Genomic DNA, 21,398 nt, shown 5'->3' with positions numbered 1-21,398 from the left:
TTTAAGCTTCTCACTTGAAGGCAATTTCTCCAGCCTTCAAATAATTTTTATGGCTTTTTCTGGACTTTTCAATATCCCTTCCAGAGTATGTGCACCAAAACAGTATGCAGTATTCTAATAAGTAAATAAATAAATAATAAATCTCACACAACTACTGTTACACAGAGGTAAAAATCACCTCTCTAGTTTCCCTCACTTCATGAGGGTTCTGTATGTGTGAATTCACTCTTATGTGATGACCTTTTTTTATACCAAAACTTTGTTATATGCAAGGTAAATTCATTCTTATGTGATTGGTGTGGTGGAAGCCCGCAGTCAGCTGTTTTGTGCGGTGCATTGTGGGAGTGACACACACCAAAATATAGTCTCCTCACTTGTCTGCGACATGTTTCTGTAGTTGCCATCCTCATTATGATAGTGCCTTGTGCTTGTGTGTACTGTCTGCTGTTGGCAAATACCAAAATTGTCTTGTAAGTGGTAGAAATGGGTCCTGGGGGTCAGTACAGTTGAGGTCTTGGAACATATCCCTATTTGTTATATTGTAAAGTGAGTTCCCTGTATGCAAATTCGAGTTATGCACGGTTTTCCAGGAATGCATGTACAGTACAAAACGAGGGAAACCTATGTTTCCAAGTTTGTACAAATGAAGGATTAACTCTTTGCCTCACAGCAGCAAACTTGGAGTCTGTACTAAATGTTTGTCCCCTAAATTCTTGTCAGAGGATACTGCTTCCTAGGATATATTTCCCCTGCCCCACATTGTTATAGGTATGGCATCCTTTAGTTCAGTAACTTCTTTGTTCCTAGATATGGAACATTGCATTTGGCCATAACAATTTGCTTTTGAGTTGGCTGGTTTAATTGAGGTATTTGGAACCTTCTTTGTGATTTGTCTCATCCTCATTTTTCAGTCTGCCAGCCTTTTCAGCAATTTTTTCAGCAGTGATTTTATATTTACTTCTGAATAATTAGTGGAAATGCAGAAAAGGATCAAACCTAGAATCAGTCGCTGCTAGAAATGAAACTCTTCAGTGATGATTCCCTATGGATGATTTCTAAATCTGTCTGGGTGCATCTACACGTGCCATTAAGGTGATGTGATAAACTCTGGCCTGGTTTGCACCAGAGCTTATTGTGTCACCTTAATGGCACATGTAGGTGCTTGAACTGCTGCAGTCCAGTGTGCTCATGCAGATACTGCTCCTGGAACCGCAGCAGTTTGAGCTGGGATACAGCGGCAGGCAGCAGAGAGGCTGGCTAGGACACAAGAATGCTCCAGTGTGGAACCGTGTGGCTAGGTGGTAAGTAGGGGTCTGATCTCCTGCTGCCTGGACTGACCAGGTACAGTAAATCTGGGGCAGTGTTTACACATGCCCGCCATACAATAGTACTGATAGACTGCAGCAAAAATCAATTTTTTGCAGTCTAATAGTATTGCATGTATCAACTGTGATGCTTTACACTGCAGCAAAGTCGTCATCTGCGCAGTTAAGCGCACATATAGATTCACTCTCTATAAGCTAGTTTAACCATTTAATGTGTTCCCTATTGTTACTGTATAGTGATAATTTTTGTGTTATGCCTATGCAGGTACCTTTGATTAATCAAACATATAATCTTAAAGAATGAAGGCAGAGGTTTGTTTGACAAGGCCTATTTAGCATAAAATCTTGATTGACATTAATTATATTCTTATCTTTTGAGCTCTTTATCAGTGGAAATCTCTCTCAGCTTTTATATTATCTGACCCAGATTGATGTCAAGCTAGCCAGTCTATAATTATTGAGCCCTTTCTGGTTGCTATTTTGGAATAATGGAACAACTTTAGTACTCTTACTGCCCTGTAATTTTCTCAGTATTCCAAGATTTATTGAATTAGCATCTTTGGGTCAAAGATGGTCTTTCAAACTTTGAGAACTCTTGAGTGCAAAGTGTCTGGGGATGGAGGTGTTATTCTTGATGCCCATTGTCTAACATTATCTTTAGTTATGAATGAATTGGACAGTATGTCATTGTCTTCATAAGCACACTGTCCTGCTTCTTTCCAAATGGAAAGCAGAAATATTCCTGAACACTTAAGACATTTTTACATCATTATTAACAGTTTTACTAGTTGGAGATAATAGGCCTTTATGTTTGCCAGGATTTCTTTTACTTCTGAGTTCTAAAGTCATTTTTGGGATCCCAATTTTCATTCACTTTTCTTTGTCTAAAATTTTCCTTCATGTCAAACTTCTTATGACTTTCCTGATTTCTGGGAAATTGGTGCCTTTGAAACACCACTGTATATTTCACTGGTTGAAACCATATCTTTTGTTCTCATACTGAAGATAAGTGAGTCTTGGGTACCTGATCCCTGGTACCTGTGCAGTCATCAGCTATTCAATTCAATGATTAATTCATCTTTTTCCGTCTTAACAAGGTCTAAGTAGTTGCTTCATGCTGGGTGCAATATTTTTGTGTTAAGTAATGGTTTAGAAAAATCTAGCAATGTTTTATTGCTGGCTACATAAGTTCTCCAGTATCCATCTTCCAAATGGAAGATTTCTTTCCACACACATTTCTCTCATTTGATTATGTGATCTTAAACAGGGAACCCTTCAGTACCCCGTCCTGGGCTGTGTTACTTAGTAACATCTTGGTCTGTGTACATTCATTGTTGCATTGTGTTCCCTTGTCTATAGTATCTGCCCATTGTTGCCATAATATACTTTTGACTAGGTTTTTGAGGTAAGGCTGCTTTTCATTCTATAATGTACAATACCTGGATCATGACTCCTGGCTAAGTCATCAGTGTGATACTATATAGATTATTTAACATTTCTACCGTCGTGTTTATGCACTTGCATAAGATACACCTTCTGTATACTTAGGTAATCCATGTATGTTATCTGTTAACATGCAGAAGAGAGATGGCTTTAGCTTCAAAGTAACTGAAAGATGAAGGAATACACAGAAAAAGGTTGTGGATGGTAGGTCTCCGTCTCTTCACTATATACAGTAAGGGAAGCATATGATCTCCACACAAGGCTTGACAGTGTTTAGACAACTCTGACTCTTAATGCTACCAATACTGAGTCCTGAGGTCAGATTCTTTAAAGGTATTTAGGTGCCTAGCATCCATTGAAGAAAATACCTTTAGAAATCTGATCCTAGGTCTGTAAAGGTACTTGAAGACTGCAACACAGAATATGGTAGCATGTAACCACTAGGCAGCCATGTGAGGCCCCCATGGTGAGGGAGGGAGTGGGGCTAGGGGAGACACTGCTCAGCTGGGGCAGGATGCGAGAGAGCCATGAGCAGCTCATCCAGGAGGGGGGCAGCTTCCACCCTCTGCGCACCCCAGAAGAGCTTGGGTGGTGTGTGCCCTTGGATCTGCACGTGGGGCCAGAGTCAATTTGGGGTGCAGTTTTGGCGACAGTGCTGAAAGTCCCATTGGGTGCATCTATATGTGCAATTAAATGCAAAGCAATAAACTCTGGAGTAGTTTGAGCCACAGTAAACTGCTCCTGGGCACCAGGTCTACACATGTGCCCAGTACAGCAGCAATTTGAGCTGGGGCAGAGCAGGCCCAAGCTGGCAGAAGGCATGGGGGTGGTATCAGGTCTGGTTGGGGCATGATGGTGCCAGATATGGCTAGGTGACAGGCAGGAGTCTGGCCCCTGGCTAGCTGGGCTGACCAGGTGTAATTTATGCCCACAGTCAATGTCTGCACATGTGTTTAATTACAGCTAATTACTCCTCAAAAGTACAATCTTCAACTCCACTGTATTGTGGCTTAATACTGCTGCACATGTAGATGGTGACACTTTACAGTGCAGCAAATTAGTCTACTCCACAGTAAAGCATACGTGTAGATGTACCCATTGACTTCAACTGAGAAGTGATTTCATTGCAGAGATTTTTTTTTTCTCTCTTACACTGACCTTCTGTGAACTTAACCAAAGCATTTTTGCTTCTGTCCTCCCCTTTTTCTCCTCCACCCAGCTCATTTAAATGTTAAAGCGTTAGCAGACAAGGCCTCTCTCTCATTTGTGTATAGCACCTGCCATGACGGGAGTATGAGCTCCATTTGGATTCTCAATGGTCTGCTTCAGTACAAATTTTAAAAAGTGGTAATTGTTACGAATCAAAATAAAAAGCCCACAATAATCAGTGACTGCAGAATATATTAGAATACAGGTTGTTCATGAAGACAGTTCTAATTTAGAACTCAGCCTCAATTATTAAGTTTTATTTTTCCTCAAATGTACATTTTAAAGAACTGGTACAGACCTTTTCCCACATATGTTGGTTTTGACAGAAACGCTGACACACATTTCTGGCCATCTGTCTTGTGAGACTCAGAGTTTTGGACGTTTATCAGCCCAAACTTGTGGCTCACTGCAAAACTTAGCACCAAGCTTTCCATGATGAAATGTGCAATTAATCTGTTCTTCTCAGGGTTTTATGATGAATGTGTGAGGAAAATCATTCATCTTAAAATTGCTGTAGAATTCCAGACCTAAACTGAGCTTTCAGACTTCCATGTATTTTGAAATAGGATGCATGTGAGACAGATTACCTGAATTTAAAAGTTACAAATGTATTTGCTACTCTGTATAATGTGTGTAATACTTAATTCCCTTAAGCTTTGGAGGATAAACACCGTCATTCTGATTTCACAAATAAGGGAACTGAAGTACAGACATTAAGTTATGTGCTCAGGACTTCAACAGGAAATTTGTCAGAGCCAGGAATTGGGACTATGTCTTCTGACTTGACTCAGTGTTTTATAACCCTGGAAACTCTTGTGCCTCTTTTTTTGTATATCACACTTGCAATTAACTGGCACGTATGGAGTTCAGCATTCTGCTCTTACCCATTGATGCAGCAAGTGCTTATAGTGTCTATTCTGATTCAAAATTTTTGTCAAGAGTGAGAGATGCAGAGTTATGAGCTCAGACCTATGGAGGAGGAACTGACTTTGCCTTTACCTTCCCTTAGGATCACATCATCTTTGATTTAGAAGTGTATTTCATCTTTTGGTAGATAGGAATCTTATTCCTACAAAACATAAGCCTTCCTTTTTGAAAAAAAAGAGTGGTTGCTGAGGTCCTTAATTTAATTGTACAGGATGTTTCATGCCAAGGAGCCCAATTGTTTTCTGAATAGTATGAAGTGTGGCAGCCAAAGTCCAGTTGCTGGTGGTTCTACCCATCTCAGACTGGGTAATGGCAGGGGTCACAAGGAAAGATGGTTAATACTAAGGCGTGAAAAACTAAAATACACAGATGTGGGAAAATACAGTTAAAGTAGACTTCTGCACTTGCTTGGCTTGGACCTTATTATTTTTTATATTAGATAGTGTGTGAAGGCTACAGCCAGGCTAGAACCCATTTTTGCTGTGTACCATGCAAACATAATGAATGATAGCCCTGCCCAAAGAGCAGTAGAGAATAAGGTTCAATAATGCTTTGTTCGTTTGTCTGCCTGGCTGACTAATTCCACTACTGTATGGTAAAGGGTTTTCTCCTTTGAAGTTTAAAAAGGGTAGGAAAGACCATCATTGAATTAGGGGGATTAGGCCTTCTAACATTAAATCTTTAGGCCCTGTACATATTTCACTTCAAGTACGAGTCAAATGATTACACATGGGAGGGGGAGAAGGGGGGAACCTGATCTTTACAATTATTTGGAATTGGGAATTCTCTAGATTTGAAAAGAAGCAAATGACACAAATAATGCCAGGCTAACTTTTGGATTAGACAGGATGTACAGGGAATCCCTGCTTAGCACTCTTAACTGGTTCTGGAAAAACCAAGTGCTAAGCAAAACAGTGTTAAGTGAAACCCATTTCTCCATAGGATTTAATGTAAATAAATATAAATCGGCTCCACACAACCTGCCAGCCCAGACCCCATACTTCTGACACCCTGCCCTGGTCCTCACTGGCCAGGGATTTACAGTGAGAAGGCAGCGAGGCTCTGGCCGGCCCAGGGAAAATAGTGGGACCACCCGTCCACCAGCGCCCGCATTCTCTGCCCAGTGGGTGCTCCTTCCAGGGCACTGCCACCTATTTGCCACCGCCAGATTGCTGCATGGACAGTGTCCATGCCCTGCAGCTGAGTGCGTGACTGGAAAAGGATACAGGATGCAGTCCAGGGGTGGGGGTGCCCCGCAGGCTTGGCCCTGCTGTGGTCTGGGGCAGGGGCAACACACACATCCTGCCACCCTGGGCCCCGTGCTCCAGCGGTCCCGCTAGCCTGGGCCCAGCACTCATGCCTACTGCCCACCTGCCCCTTCTTGCTGTCACTGCCACTCTTCCCTACCTGCCTGCCGGCTGCAGGCTCCTGCTTCACTCCTGCCCGCCTTGGGCCCTGCCAGCCCTGGCCCTGGGCACCAGCCCAGGCTCTGTGGTCATGTGCCCCCCTCCTCACCACTGCCACTTCTCCCCACCAATTCCAGCACCACATGCAGGAGCAAACCCTGCTCTCCTACTGCCCTGCCCTAGGCTTCCACTGGCTGTTACTTATCTCTTCACTCACTGCCGCCACCATTAGTGTTTCTCCCTAGCCCCACACACAGCATTATAACAAAACACTCTGAGCACTGAGTGAAAACAGGTGCATATTTTTAAACAAGCGCTGTAACAAAACCACGTTAAGCGGGGATTGCCTGTACAGACCACTAACTAGTAACATTCAATGTTACTGATATAGATATTTCAGAACCTTACTAAAAACAGGTAAGGACCTGGCTGTTTTGTCGTTCTTGCTTTATAACTCAGGTAGGCTCTGATCCACATATGCCGTTTCTCCTAACCACATGCATAAAAGCAAATGCAGTGAAACAGTATATTTATTGTGAAAATAGTAATTCCTGTAGAAACATAGAGCAGTGGAAAGAATTTCTCTAAGGTTTTATTTTCAGTATACACTTTCCTACAGGCATGTCAGTTAAATAGGATCTGATCTGGTTACTCATACAAGGAACAAATGAAATCCTGTCATTCATATCCGTGATCTTAAATGCTTACTTCCTTTAGACCTCAGAACCACACAGTAATCAAGCTCTTGTAGAGTGGTAGCAGTACAGCGTTTGTGTGTGCGTGTGTTTTGTTTTTTAAACACAGATCAGTTTACATGACATCAGTGGTATTATAGTGTACAACATTGGGTTTAGAACTTCTGTTTTGTCCCTTATCCGTTACATTTCTAAATCACTAGATGACATGGTTTATACTAGCACTTTCTCTATTACTGTCACTTGTGCAGCTGGACTTGAATTGCAAGGATGAGAAATCAAGCTAGGCTAGAATTATAAATAATCATTAGATGTCAGTGAACTCCTGCACAAATGGAAAAGAAAAAATTAAAAACCTGATGGAGAGAGATATAAGCAGCCTACAAAATCTGTTACAGCCATGCTAAGGAGCCACCTAGCTATGATCTCAAAACACTGACATCACTATATTAGGCAATAACTGCGCTTACAGACTGTCAGGCATTCTCTCAAAATCTCAGTCACTAGCTTTGTACAAGAGAGCAGGGGGGCTGGATTCAGCCCTAAACTTCTGTGAATCTGTAAAATGTTTCCAAAGCTAACCAGATCTGCTGATTTTTAAGAAAAGGCAGATCTGAAGAAATCAAAATAATAAATAAGAGGTATAATATATAAAAAGTAAGCACATATAATCATTGCTATCTACATTTTATCAAAAATATATTCAACTGCATATACTGTACATCCATCTTGTATCTTAGGGTACTTGGTAGTCTCATAATTCTTAGTTTCTGTTTTTGCTCAATTAAAATGCAGTCTTTTATTTAATTTGTTTTATGAACAGAATATTTGCTGATAATCCCAAGTACATATGTAATATAATGCTATCCCCACAGGGACTCGAGCACTGAACTCTATTTGCAGGTATTCAATGTTATCAACACATATAAATAACTGACTGTCCCATTGCCCTGCATAGACTTGATGTAATGAGCTGAGTAGCTGTAAAAACTTGGAGGAAAATTAGTATGATAAAAGTTTACTTTTAATCTAAACACGGTGAGCCCTGAATCTGTAGGATCACAACATGTAATTGCAGTTGGCTTTGAAATAATTATTTAAATTAATTTTGTGCTTTTGTTTTTTCTTTTCCTCCTGCGTATTTTAATTAAATGTTTACTTTCTTTTACGGTACAAGAAAGTTGCTCCAGGTGTGATCAGGTTGATTTTTTGTTAAAGTTTTTAGCCATATGTTTACAATCGTAAGAGTTGTCCAAAGTACCTGGTATACCAGTACATCTTGTTGTGGCAAAGGGCGGGCTATTAAAAAAAAATTGCAGACTTAAAGTTGATAACTGACTAGTCACTTCCACTGAATTCAGTAACTCATTTACTAGCTGTACTGGGGTTGGGTTTTTTTTAATACTTGATTGAACTCAAAATCTGTTGGTTTCTCAGTACTTTCAAAGCAGCTTGCAGTATTGGGGATCATTTAAGATCCTACTCTTAAAAGCTTGGAGCCATCTCATCAGTATGTGGGAGATTAATTTGTAGTTTATGCAGATTAAATTCCCTAAAGCAGTACAAAACTGAATTTTTACTTGGGTTATGTATTGCCAAACAAGTGGTCAAAGAAGCAGTCACAGTAAATCTGCCTTAGAATAATCCATAGAACCAATGATTATAGAAATGTAATTTTCTTTGAGAGCAGAAACAAGAATTTCCACTGAGTTCAATCTTAGAGTTCTACATGAGGTGTTAAGGAAATGATTTATCTTTTCAGATGCTGTCCTTGTGCCATGAGCACTGTCTATGGTACAGGGAGCTGGCGTGAGGTGTGTACTGCATACAGCACCTGCCCCAAGTGCTGGCTCCAGGGCCAGTTAGGATTGAGCCCTAGTCTGTCTGTGCATGCCAAAAGATAGAGCTGGCTGAGGCCGGGCTGGGAGAAAGGAGGGGAAGCAGTGCAGCATGTTCCTCATGTTGGCCTAGACCTCCCAGACACAGGCATGGGTGAACTGGGCGGCTGCCCAAGACCCAATGGAAAAAAAAAAAAATTACAGTTGCAAAAAAAAGTTTTAATATTGCACATATACATATACCTAATGCTGCATTTTTATTTCCATGAATTTGGTTTATATGCATCGTTATTTCAGTTTGAGAGACAAAAATCATATTGTTTTTGTGACTTCAAAACACTCACAGACATAAACACTACAAGATCATTGTCTCTGGCGAAGGGGGGCCTGATACTAAAAGTTCACCTGGGGTCACCAGGAGTCTAGGTACAGCACTGTGCTGCCCCCTTGTGCCATGGACAGTGCTGAATCCAGCCTGTGCATCACAGGTGGCACAAACCTTTCCAGAGCTGGACCAGCACGTGGTACACAAGCTGCAAGGGCTGGACCTGGTGCAACGGGTGTTGCTTATGGTGTTGAGGGCAGCACGGAGCACACAGTCCATACGGAGCCCTGCCAGACAGCCGTGCATGCTGGCTCCAACACAGCCCAGTCTGGACCTGCCCCAGACCTAGTGTGCGGGGTTGGTCCGACACATGCTGCTTGCAGTGTCCATGGTACTAGGGTCAGCCTGCACGCCAGAGCAGCCCTTCACGTGTTGTCAGTCTGAGGCCCAGAAGCTGTATGCTTGACACCCAGCCACTTGTACTAATGCCTGGGTTTCAGAAAGTCAGTGTAAAATGTAATGTTTAAAAATATAATATTTAAAAAGACCCCCACAAAATACAACAGATAAAAGATGAGATTTTTTTGGGGAGCGATATCTGCATAGTTGAGAAAGTCAAACAAGCTTTCACATGATCCAAGGCAGAATGCTTTGCCTTCAGAAGCTTGACTAACTTTATCCTGGCTATGCAGTCGGTCAGTAAACAACAGAAAAAGTCACTCAAAAATATCCTTGCCTCTCAGATAATTCCTAGACCATCACAGCTTCAGTATCACTCCAACACTACCATAGAGCGGGTGAGGCACTTCAAAAGATGGGTCAAGTAGAAGAAAGTGAAAGGGCAGATAAAGTAACCAGTGGGAATGGGAATTAAGATGAAAGACCTGAGGCTACATGGGTCGGTTGCTTTTAGAATTTCAGGTCCACTCAGGTACCCTCTTAAGCTTCAATTTCCGACATTCCTTCAAGTTAAAGGAATGAATTGGTAGGTTCTAAAGCTTATCCCAACTCTAGACCTATAATATTACTTTAATCTTTTATTTTAAAAAGTGGGAGGAGGAGGGGGAATGGACAGAGAAAAGAAACTGTGCAAGGTGTTTGACAACGAAGAGCATAAAGGGCTCGCCAAGCCTTTTGAAGGTCAATTAACCAGAAAATGTGCAAAAGACCAGGTACTCTATTGGATTACTGGCCAAAGAATTACCCCCAGAGCAATCAAAGTGCCCCAACTGCCTGAAAGCAGAAAGGCAATTATGGATTCTGAGATGCTACAGAAGCTTTAATTAAAGGTATTATTTCCACCTCACTGACTACTGGAAATTAAATTCTTATTTTCACCCAAGAGACATGGCTTTTATGTATTGCTTGTGTATAGTATGTCAGGATAAGACATTACTGCCTTTAGCATCTCTTCTGTAGAAAGACATATCATGTTTCACTACACTCAGTATTGTAGCTACCAATTATACTGTTGACATATTAGAAAGATGGACCTTCTTGCCCATCCCTTTAGCTTCTGACATTTAAAGAGTCTCACCAGAAAGGACAATGAGATCTCCAACTGAATTTCAAGGTGAAGTTTACATACCTGAAGTGCTATTTGTAAGTGAAGCTTTTTGATTATTTTTCCTGGGTAGAAAGTTTTGTTCATTTGCTTGTTCCAGGACACAGATAAAAAAAAGGGCTAATATCGTTCCTGAAAGTGATGGCATAGTACATTATCTTTAAGCACCAGCTCATAACACATCTCTGGCATAAGCAAAATGTACAGCGTTAACTGTCCCAGTAATTATTGATATAGCAACAAAGAGTTAAATCATTGTTTGCATGTTAGCTAATCACTACTGATGCTTTTCAGGTGAAGTTTGTGTTTACCACAAATTATAGTGCTGCCCAAGTTCCTGCTAAAAAAACTACAAGTTCTTGCTATGAGCTTTGCTGGGAAGATAGAGTTTGAATTCCTTCTTGCGTCAGGGTTGTGTGGAACTTGCATTAAGTGGAAGACTTTGTGAAATTGAAGCAGTGGTAGACATCAATTTAGTTTTTAAAATTAAATTTATTGAAACGAGACAAGAATTCTTACCTCCTCGTTCTTTTGTCTGCTTACTGTTACAAATCAAACTATGCTTCCCCTGTTGACACTCAAACAACTGTGTTGGGTTGCAATTCATTGGGCCTGTACGTTTCAAGCCTCCCAGGGTCTCAACTAGCTGCAGCCCAGTTTCCTCCCTTGGTCTCTCCAGCATATTTTCCATACGCAGTTTCTCTGTCTGTTACTACTTGTAGAACAGAGCTCTATACTCAACAGTAAAAGGGTCCCAGGTACATAGGTAGCTTAAATGCACTGTTTCTATAAGCTAAAGCCACGTCAACGTTTTGGAGCTTTATAGGTTACATCTTTAAGGGCACATGAAAATGTAGTGTATAAGCCGCACGTTGGTTTTGTGTAGGAATCAAAGCACCATTGCTTTTTACTTTGTAGCACAAGAAATGCACATAAAACAACAACTCCTAACATGTATTGCCTTGCCTCAGTTTCTTTACTGTTTCAGAATGCTTTTTGGCTTGTCTAGGATCCTCTTCGTGTAGTTTATAGCTTGTCTTCTAAGTAATGAAGCCTTTCTAGTTCAGCTTACTTCTTAACACAGGTTGGTCCCACAACTAAACCCTTCCCCCTGCTACAAGAATCTGCTCACTTCTTTTCCTCTTGCCTGTATTTCTGGGCCTTCCTTGGTTCACGGGCCTCCTTTCCAACACCTGTCTTTATTCTGCCTCTAGTTGTCTTCCATTGTTCCAAGCGCCGGTAGCTTTGCAAATACTCTTGCTGGGCTCGCACCCCGGGACCCCGCACACCTGCCGGGGCTCTGCCAGTATATGTAGCATGATAGCTGTTTGGTCAATGTACAGTTGCTAAGACTAACCCCACTGCCCCCAGGATGGTGGATATGAGCTTAGAGATCTCATCGGGAGAGACGGTCAGTGCACACTATGGCCACCTTCATTGTAGAAGGGCAGGTGGTACCTTTTATAAACCTACCAAAGTGTGTGTGCATGTGTGAACGTACTACATGCTTTTTTGCAGAGCTTTACTGTATCAAGCTGAATTTCCAAGTTGCGCATAGACAAACACCCTGAATGTCCCCAGCTCAGGAAGCAAGGGTTATGGCCAGTCTAAACAGAGATCCTGAAGCTGCTATCACAGCTCTTCATCCTCATCTTTTTACTGACTGTTTGCTCTGATCTTACACATTTGTGTCTCGGGGTCTTCTGGGCAAAGCCCTGTGCACAAGTGGCGTTTCATGCTGAATGTGAATTGAAGTAAGAAGCTGAGTTTGGAAGTTTGAGTTGCCAGTACCATGTTAAGGCAGTCAGTGGAACATCCCGTACTAGTACCATTTATGTCAGTCTTTACACAGATGCCAACATGGAACTTCAGAGTAAGATATCAACTCAGATCCATTTTCCAAATGAACAGCTGGCAATGAAAACAAGACATGCCAACCACCTGATGCAGAGCCTGAAGAAAAACATCCAGCATGACAGTTTTGGTTTGTTAAGCTTAGGATAGAAGGACTAAACACCAACTGATATTCAGGTTTTTTTCAGACCTTTTCTCCCTTGAGCATTATTATGCTTTTTACCTACGGTACCAAAGAAAGGCCTTTACAAAACAAAGATAATCCTGCTTATGGAAAGTTTACAGTATATGTACAATACTGTGTTTTAGCTATTGCTTTGTTAGAGACTATGGTAAAATGAGACACAGTTTCAGTAGAAAAAGTAGCCAATTCAGCATTCCATTTTATAGGCCTGTATTGTAATTTAGAATGGTTTCCAGTATAGAGTGCCAGTTTGCCAGTGTTGTTAAGAATCTCTCATACGTGTACATGCATAATTTAGTTCCAAACACCCCATTTAGTGGGGGAAGGGGGAATACAGCAGATTTCCCCTCCTACCTACACTAGTTGATTGACATGTTAGAAATTCTGGAAGAGTAGAGCATTGTGAGCCCAAAGTCACAGATTCACAGGAGTTTAGGGCTGGAAGGGACCTCGAGATCATCAGGTCCAGCCCACCTGCTTTGAGCAGGAAAGACAGCTGAGGTCAAATAACCCCAGCAAGGTGCATGCCCAGTCTCCTTTTGAAGATCTCCAGGGTAGGTGCCTGCACCACCCCCACTGGGAGTCTATTCCAGAGTGTGGTCAACAGCCATTTTCAAACAATAGGAAGCATCTCAGAGTCCAAGAAGTCTGACAAACAGCCATCTCTTGGAGAAAGCATGCAGTTTCTTAGAACGTGCATTGAGCTTCCCGATTTATTTTTTTTTTAACTCTTCCAAGGCAGCCATTTTAGAAGCAAAACATTCCCATAGCTTTGGAATACTTTATGAAAGCTTGTGCTAGTGACTTCTGTAATGTTGATACACATAACACTCTTCCTTCCAGTATAGCAACTATTTCTGAAACTAATTACTTCAGCATCCCTGCTTATTACAAGCTCTAGCTGGGGAGCATCAGTTATACATGTGCTCTCTCATAGCTTGGACTATACGTGACTGCTCCTTGCTTTGCAATGAAAGTCAACTCCTGAAGAGATTTGAGATGGTCCTTGTTAAAACCAAGTGATAATTAGGACCATTTAAAGAAATGTATGGTTTGCTATTAACTCATTGACTGCTGTAGGTTATATGCTAATTTGGAGTAATTTGTATAGCCAAGATGATGATACAGTGACACAAACTCATTGTTATGGGGTGATTTCAGTGCAACATATCATCATCCAGAGACCTCCAAGCATTTTAAAAACAATTATGCCTCATGATGGAGTGTGATATGCCCAGTAAACTGAGGCTTTGGAGGATAAATTAACCTCTCTCAAGGTTATCCTTAGCGGCACTGATATGCTGGTCTCCCGGGTTCTTGAGTAACCAGTAGACAATGTTGAAAGCATTTTTTTTGCTACACCTTAACCTTGGCATAGTGTCCTGCGATAAAAGCATATTGACACATTATTCTTGTGCCAGTTTAAATTTAAATTCAAGCGTGTAAGAGAATATCATAGTATCTCATTCAGATCAGTTGATACAGTGCCAGCATTATTGACATAAGACAGTCTTTCACCACTAACTGCAAGTGTATTTTGTTTTTGACTGTGTTTTTATTTATCGAAAGTATAAGAGAGATTGGTAGCTTCAGGATGGGGTGGGGGAAGTTTCTTATGTGTGGTGTCATGTTATTTTAAGCAAAATAGATTATTTAGCTAGGTTAACACTTCAGTTGTGCGTGTCCATATCAATATTTGCCAAACTTTTGCTTGATTTAAAGAGAGAACTATTTTTAACTAGCATCTCCTAAAAGCATTTTTTTCTTTACATTAGTTTGTTAAAACATAAAAGCATTAGTAAACAAACAGCAGGTAGTTCAGGTTGCATTTAAATCCATTTCCCTGTGACTCAAGAACAAAAAATAGCCAGTCAATCCCACTCTTGGATTCTTGTAGCTGCAACTTTTTGCTACAAACACCAGGAAGATTTTTTTTTTTTTTAATTATTTTTTTCCACTGAGCTGATTAAAAGAAGAAAATAAATTGGGGCCTAATGTCTGTTGGACTTGAATTTCATAAAAGAGGCCTTTACTTAAATGTTTGGGGCTGAAATGAACCTGGCACTGCCATTTTAAATGAGTCCTGAGCAGTGCAATGGCCTGGAACTGTCCCCTCTAGACTCTGGCTAGCATTTCGAAGCAGCCAAAGAGAAACCTGTCCCTAGGGAATCTGTTTCCCTCCTCATGCAGAGCCCAGAGTAAGTTGACTCTGGAAGGAGCAGGATGGCTGCAGTATCAGTTGCATTTTAGTCCTTCCTTGTGGGGTATGCTTATAGGTACATGCTGAGGAGCTACGTGTCTCAGTGTGTTTGCAGAAATGGACAGTGAAGAAACAAGTTCGGCTAGAAATAGATATTGCCAAATGAGGTGGATCAGCAGTGCTGGATGCATCCCTGCAAGCAGGGAAGGCCAGGCAGGTTCTCCTGGGTCTTGAGGAGCTGTCCTGCACCAAAATTCTTGCAGCATCTCCAGCACTAGGAGCACCTGCTTAGTACGCCTGGAGAGTGTGGGCAGCTCTGTGTTCTCCTGCCATAAAGCAGCACAAATTACTACTACCACTTGTTGTGGCCACAAATTTGGATATGTGTAGTGTAACAAAGGGTATGGATGTCTATATTTGCTTTTACTTTGTGCCTCCATAAAAACTTACTGTGATGCAAAAACAACTGTTTCCAGGCTCTCTCTTCTGATGGGTCATCCCCTATCACACCCTATAAATGATACTCTGAGCTTTCCTTGTTGGATTTCCAAGATGGTAAATGTCAGGAAAATGTAAGCAAAGAAAGGTGTAAGTTGTGAAGGCTGATAACTCTGGCATCACCCCTTGCTGAGTTAACAGATTTCCAAGTAAACACTAAGTGTTTTATGGGAGGGTACACAAGGAGGTCTAAGGCTACCAGCTAGAGTGTTCCTGTTCTGTTTGGCCCATTGCTGGTCCAGAGTCTTAGTCTTTGATTCCAGGAGATCCTAGTGCTGTAGAAGAGAATCCACAAGTCTTATTTTAAGTTACTTTAAGGCAGGGATCAGCAGCAACCCCTGGCACACATGCCAAGCATGGCACGCAAAGCCATTTTGCTCAGCACACTACCACCAGTCCGGGCTCTAGGAAGCTGCTGCCAGCTACGGAGCCCAGGCTGCTCCCAGCAGGTGGTTGGAAGGCTGCAAGCCCTGCTGCAAGCAGACTGGGCTTTGTGGGCCAGCTGCAGCTGGGAGGCTGCAAACAGCTGCTCTGGGCTCTGGTATGTTGGCACTTCAGCACTTTCCAAAGGTAGACATTGTGGTTTTTTTCCCTGCACTCCAGCTAAAGTGTTGCCTATCCCTGCTTTAAGGACATTGAATGGAAAATTCATGCCTCATCTTTCAGTATAGAGCACATGCCTGTGCACATTCTCTCCTAGCATACCCCAAGTACTGCTAGTTGGGGGATTACACTAGCTTACCTGAACACTTGTTTGATTTAAAATGTTGGGGGGGTGGGGTTTGTACACCACTTTGGAAGGGATTTAAGTTGAAACAAACAACCAAAAAAAAAAAAAAAAAGGTTATTCCAGGATGGAGTGCCCACAAAGGAATTTATACCAGTGTACTCATTTACCCATTTCTGTATAGATTCAAACGTGAGCATGCACTGGTATAATTCTCTTGTAGCTAAGCCTCTAGTCTTGCTGTGTAAGTTCAGACAATGCAGACCTCAAGTGGTGGAATTGTTCTTTTATTGCATTAGAAGGATGCAAACAGCTTCGACTCTTGTGATCTCATCATTTACTTTTAAAGCTCCCAAACAAAATCTAGAACCATGGTGCTTGATTTGAGGCAACTAGAGGAACAGCTCAGACTTCCTTTAGGTCAGTCTTTGCTTTAGTTCTACCGCATACATGAAACTGCTTAAAAGCTCCTCTTCAGATAAGGAATGTAGGTCAAGTTACTGGTAATGCGCCATGAAATGAAGCATGACATTCCTGCTCACCCCTTAGATGACAGCAAGCTTTATGTTCCCACCTTATTATGTTTAGGGAAATTCACACAGGTTTCAAATCATACTTGAAGTTGGCTGAAGGGTCTCTTAATTTTACTGTTTCTGACTTTCCTTTATGTACACTGATTTCTATTACAGGAAGAAAACTTTGGTGAAAACTCCTGAGTAGGAAAAGTGTTCACACTTTAGGGCCTCCGCATTTTATTTTTAACTCGGAAGGTTTCTTTGTTCTCTGTCAATCATGGCACAACTATTAATGCTAGAAAGCAAGAGCCCATTCTTAGAGAAAATTGTTTAATAAGAGCTTTGTTCTCATTGTTAAATGCCTATTGACTTTTTTGGCCTGGAGAAATATTGATTTTTCTCTCACTTTCTTTACAGGCTCTGCTTTCTTCCCTGGCCGCTGTGCTGAGATCTTTGCCAAAGGTCAAAGTATTGGAAGGCTTGGAGTCCTACACCCTGATGTTATCACCAAATTTGAGCTCACCATGCCATGCTCTGCCCTGGAGATCAATATTGAACCTTTCTTATGAGGACAGGACTGTAATCCCTCCTCCAGATATCCACTTTTACAGGCAATGCTGCCCTTTAGTCACTCTCTGCAGGGAACATCCATTTGCGCTTTAACATTTTAATGAAACTAGAAAAACACCGTCTGGCTCCATGGGTAAATATGGTCTTTACCTTACAATTAGGCTATGCGTTCTGCAATGGAAGGATGTAAGCTATAGGACTACACTTTGCCATCTGTGTGTTTTTTTGGGGGTGTTTTTTGTTTGTTTTTTTGAAAGAGAGAAAGTTGGGTAAGAGCCCAGTGTTTTACAAGAGAAATGTAAAAGCAAGGCACACCATTAGTTTCCAGAATCAGAAATGTTCCACAGACAGAACTTTGTCCTGTAACTGATTATGGCTGCAGAACAGGAATCTCATTCTTTTCTTATTCCATGAAATAAGATAATTGATTAGAGCAAATATTGAATGAATGCAAGCAGAACTAAGGAGCTGAGCTTTTATTCTGTACGGTTGTCATGTGCTCGTCAGTGGTTGGGGGAGGGAAATAAACTCATTTCATGAAAACCAGAGCTATTTTGTAAGTAAGATTTATACAATATCTGCCACCCTCTAACAAGCATAACCTTTGATCCTTTAGCATTCAAAAGTCACAGTAAAATAAGAAAATATTTCATGGTAGATAGAAGCCTAGTTACTCTGAAGCAAATGGAGAAATGCATTTAAATACACCAAAGTGACCTTTTGTTTAAAGAATCCAGTATACTGATCAGAGGCTTAAACTTGTCTGCAGGACTCTACACAGTCTAGGTTGTACTTGGATTTCTCAACTTCTGTAGCAGCGCATGGCATTTGCAAGCAAGTAGGCACAGACAGTTGCGGTGCATGGTGTGGTTCTCTTCCTGCGAATGCCATAACGATTGTCTCTGCAGTACAGCTCCAAGGCTTCCAAGTGGAGATTGCAGCTTGAAGAGGTTTGGAACCTCACATGCTGGAGCCTCCTGCTTAGGTTCTGACCACACTATACAAACTCATGCCCTCCTCTAGCTTGGAAATGGAGAACTTGTGGCAGCACTTCTCCATACACCCATTTCATTCCATGTAACATAACAGAGCATGTCACCACCTCAGTGTGCTTCTAGCAAGTTCCTTACAGCTGTTTCAAGATAATACACTGTATTGATAACTGCTAATACTGAACATTATTGCTGTTTAGAATCATAGAAAGTTAGGATTGGAAGGGACCTCCAGAGGTAAATCTAGTCCAACCCCCTGCTCAAAGCTGGACCATAACTAACTAGATCATCCCAGCCAAAGCTTTTTCTAGCTGGGTTTTGAAAGTTTCTAAGGATGGAGCATCTACCAGCTTTCTGAGTAACCTGTTCCAGTGTTTTACTACCCTCCTAGTGAGAAAATTCTTCCTAATATCTAACCTAAACTTCCCTTGCTGCAACTTGAGACTGATTGATGCTCCTTGGTTTTGTCATCTGCCACCATTGAGAACAGTCTAGCTCACTCTAGCCCCCCCCCCCTTTACATTGTGGAAAGCTGGTATTAAATCCCTTCTCAGTCTCCTTTTCTCTAAAGGAAATAAGCCCAATTCCCTCAGTCTTTCCTCACAAGTCATGTCCCCCAACCCCCAAACCATTTTTGTTGCCCTCTGCTGGACCGTCTCCAATTTGTTTATGTCCTTTCTGTAGTGGGGGCCCCAAAACTGAACACAGTACTCCAAATGTGGCCTCACCAGTGCTGAATAGAAGGAACTAATCACTTCCCTGACAAAACACCTACTAGTACAGCCCAGTATGCTGTTAGCCTTCTTGGCAACAAGGGCACTGTTGGCTCATATTCAGCTTATTGTTCACCCCCAGGTCCTTTTCTGCAGAGCTGCTGCCCAGCCAGTGAGTCCCCAGCCTGCACTGGTGCATGGGATTGTTCTGTCCTAAGTGCAGGACTTTGCACTTGTCCTTGTTGAACCTCATGAGATTCCTTATAACCCAAACCTCCAATTTGTCTAGGTCCCCCCAAATCCAAGCCCTACCCTAAAGTGTACTACTCCCCACAACTTGGTATCATCTGCAAAGTTGCTGAGGGTGCCCTCTATGCCATCTTCCAAATTGATGAAGATATTGAACGAAAACAAGCCCCAGGTCCGATCCTGGGGCACTCCACTTGATACTGGCTGCCAACTAGACATGGAGCTATTGATTACTACTGTATGCCTGATGCTCCAACTAGTTTTCTGTTCAGTCCATTCATCTATCCCATACTTTCTTAGGTTGTCTGGGAGAACATTGTGGGAGACCATATCAAAAGCCTTGCTAGAAATCAGGGATGTATTTGGTAGTCGAGTTGGTCCAAGACTTTAAAAAAAAAAAATGCAAACTCTAAAACACTCTTGGTTCAGAGATCATACCTTATTAGACCAATTATCACCAAAAAAACCCCCACACTACACACCTTTTTCAGCAAGCTTTTTTTCTCTTTTCTAATGTTGCTTAGAAATACTGTTATATTTTATAGATTGTGCAAAAGTGCACACATTTTTAGAGGGCACCTCTTAGATGTAGTAATAGCCTGAAGAAAAGCTAAGATTAAACAATCAAGTTATAATGGAGAGGAGCATTGTGAGCTGCATTATGAGAGAAGAAGGACACAGATGAAGTGGCAATAAGGACAAATCATAATTCTATGTGCATCTTCAAGACCCCCTTCTGTAAAACTATTATGTCTTCTAAATAGTAGATCTTTCATTGCTTTTAACAGGTGGGAGGGCAGCAGGCAGGCTTTTTTTGGTGCCAAGTGTTAAATTTATTATGAAAAAACGCATTACAGCTACCCATCTGCAAACCTTATGGTTACAATCAGATGGAAGTTGGGATTTTAATCATCACTATGACAAATATGAAATGCAAAGGTCAATATTACATACAAAGCACATACAAAGTGAGAAGACTGAAGCTTCCAATTTATGGGCCCCAAGGGATTATCACACCTTGACAGTTGCCTGGTATATTCACTCTCTAATGCCTACACAACTGTAACCAAGCAAACCTATAGCGTGGGAAGCAATCTTTTACACAGATGGTAAGTATTAAAAAGCCCTGTTTATTAGTGTGTTATACATGGGAATTAGAACAACTTGCAATTCAGCATAGTACAGGCATACTTATATGGACTAAATATAATTATATGCATAAGGTTTTCAGATTCTGGGTCTCCCAATTATTCTTTGAGCTTAGCATTCACTAAGGGCAAAGGCCTGGTTAGGCTGCTACTAAAGCTTTCCACCTTGGCCAAATGCAGGTGCAAGCACAAGGGCCAATTATTTATCTCTCTCTGGCTATGCATCACTGCAGTATTCAAGTGCCTCCCAGGCAGTGGTACTATTTAGTAATTACCTGTGACACAGGGAAATATTCGCTCTTTGCATAGGATGGAATTGAGGCACTAGAAATTTAAGGGGCTGCTTTTCAGAGTTGCTGGCTCCCTAAAGTTACAGTCCAAGTCAACTGGATTTTCAAGTTATGTTTACCTAGCTTCTGGAGCACAGCAGAATTGGGATAAGCCTGGAGAATTGCTTGCCAAGAGAGTCAGCATTAGTCTTACTCCTATTTACCTACTTGACGATGACAACTGGTGTGAAATGGCTTGGTTCAATAGCATGTAAAACAAGATAAACACACCACATTTTGGCTCTGAGGCACCCCCTGAGCTCTCTTGGTGACAGGTGCTGCATAAAACTAGGTGGTACTAGAAGTTGACTTAGAATTACAGGTTAGTGTTTTTGGTGTGCAACAGCATCCACATTAATGGCAATTTCTGCTTGTGGGTGGGAAACTCTTAGTTTTACAGTACTGAAGGGGCACAACAGAAAATTGAAAATTCAAACTGACACAACCAAAGTACTTCAGTGCACGTTACAGTGTTAAGTGTGGCAACCTTCAACCTCCCAGTGCCATGATATACCTTTCATCTCAAGGGAGTTGATCTTGGGGAGAGAATACTAACAGGATGAGCAGGGGTAGAGTTTTGTGACCTTGCATGATGCTGAAGAATTTGGATCAACAAGCAACCAGCACAACTTTACTTTGCTTCCCACCCCCCCACCCCCATGTTGGTCAGTGATTTGATTTTCTTGG

General features: G+C 41.6%; 1 protein-coding gene across 1 annotated transcript in view; it reads left to right on the top strand.

Annotated features, from left to right (window-relative positions):
- Window positions 1–17,828, top strand: part of FARSB (phenylalanyl-tRNA synthetase subunit beta) — a 53,012-nt gene extending 35,184 nt beyond the window's left edge. The window contains exon 17 of the mRNA XM_090051503.1: window positions 17,128–17,828. Within this exon, the coding sequence (XP_089907629.1) occupies window positions 17,128–17,279 (152 nt within the window). The 3' untranslated portion in view covers window positions 17,280–17,828. The remainder of the gene's footprint in view (window positions 1–17,127) is intronic.
- Window positions 17,829–21,398: the final 3,570 nt, after the last annotated feature.

The sequence above is a fragment of the Crocodylus siamensis genome, chromosome 6 (assembly GCF_052110815.1).
Source record: "Crocodylus siamensis isolate JL-2025a chromosome 6, ASM5211081v1, whole genome shotgun sequence".
Lineage (NCBI taxonomy): Eukaryota > Metazoa > Chordata > Crocodylia > Crocodylidae > Crocodylus > Crocodylus siamensis.
The sequence above is the reverse complement of the archived record's forward strand: the minus strand, read 5'-3'. Positions and strand labels throughout refer to the sequence as shown.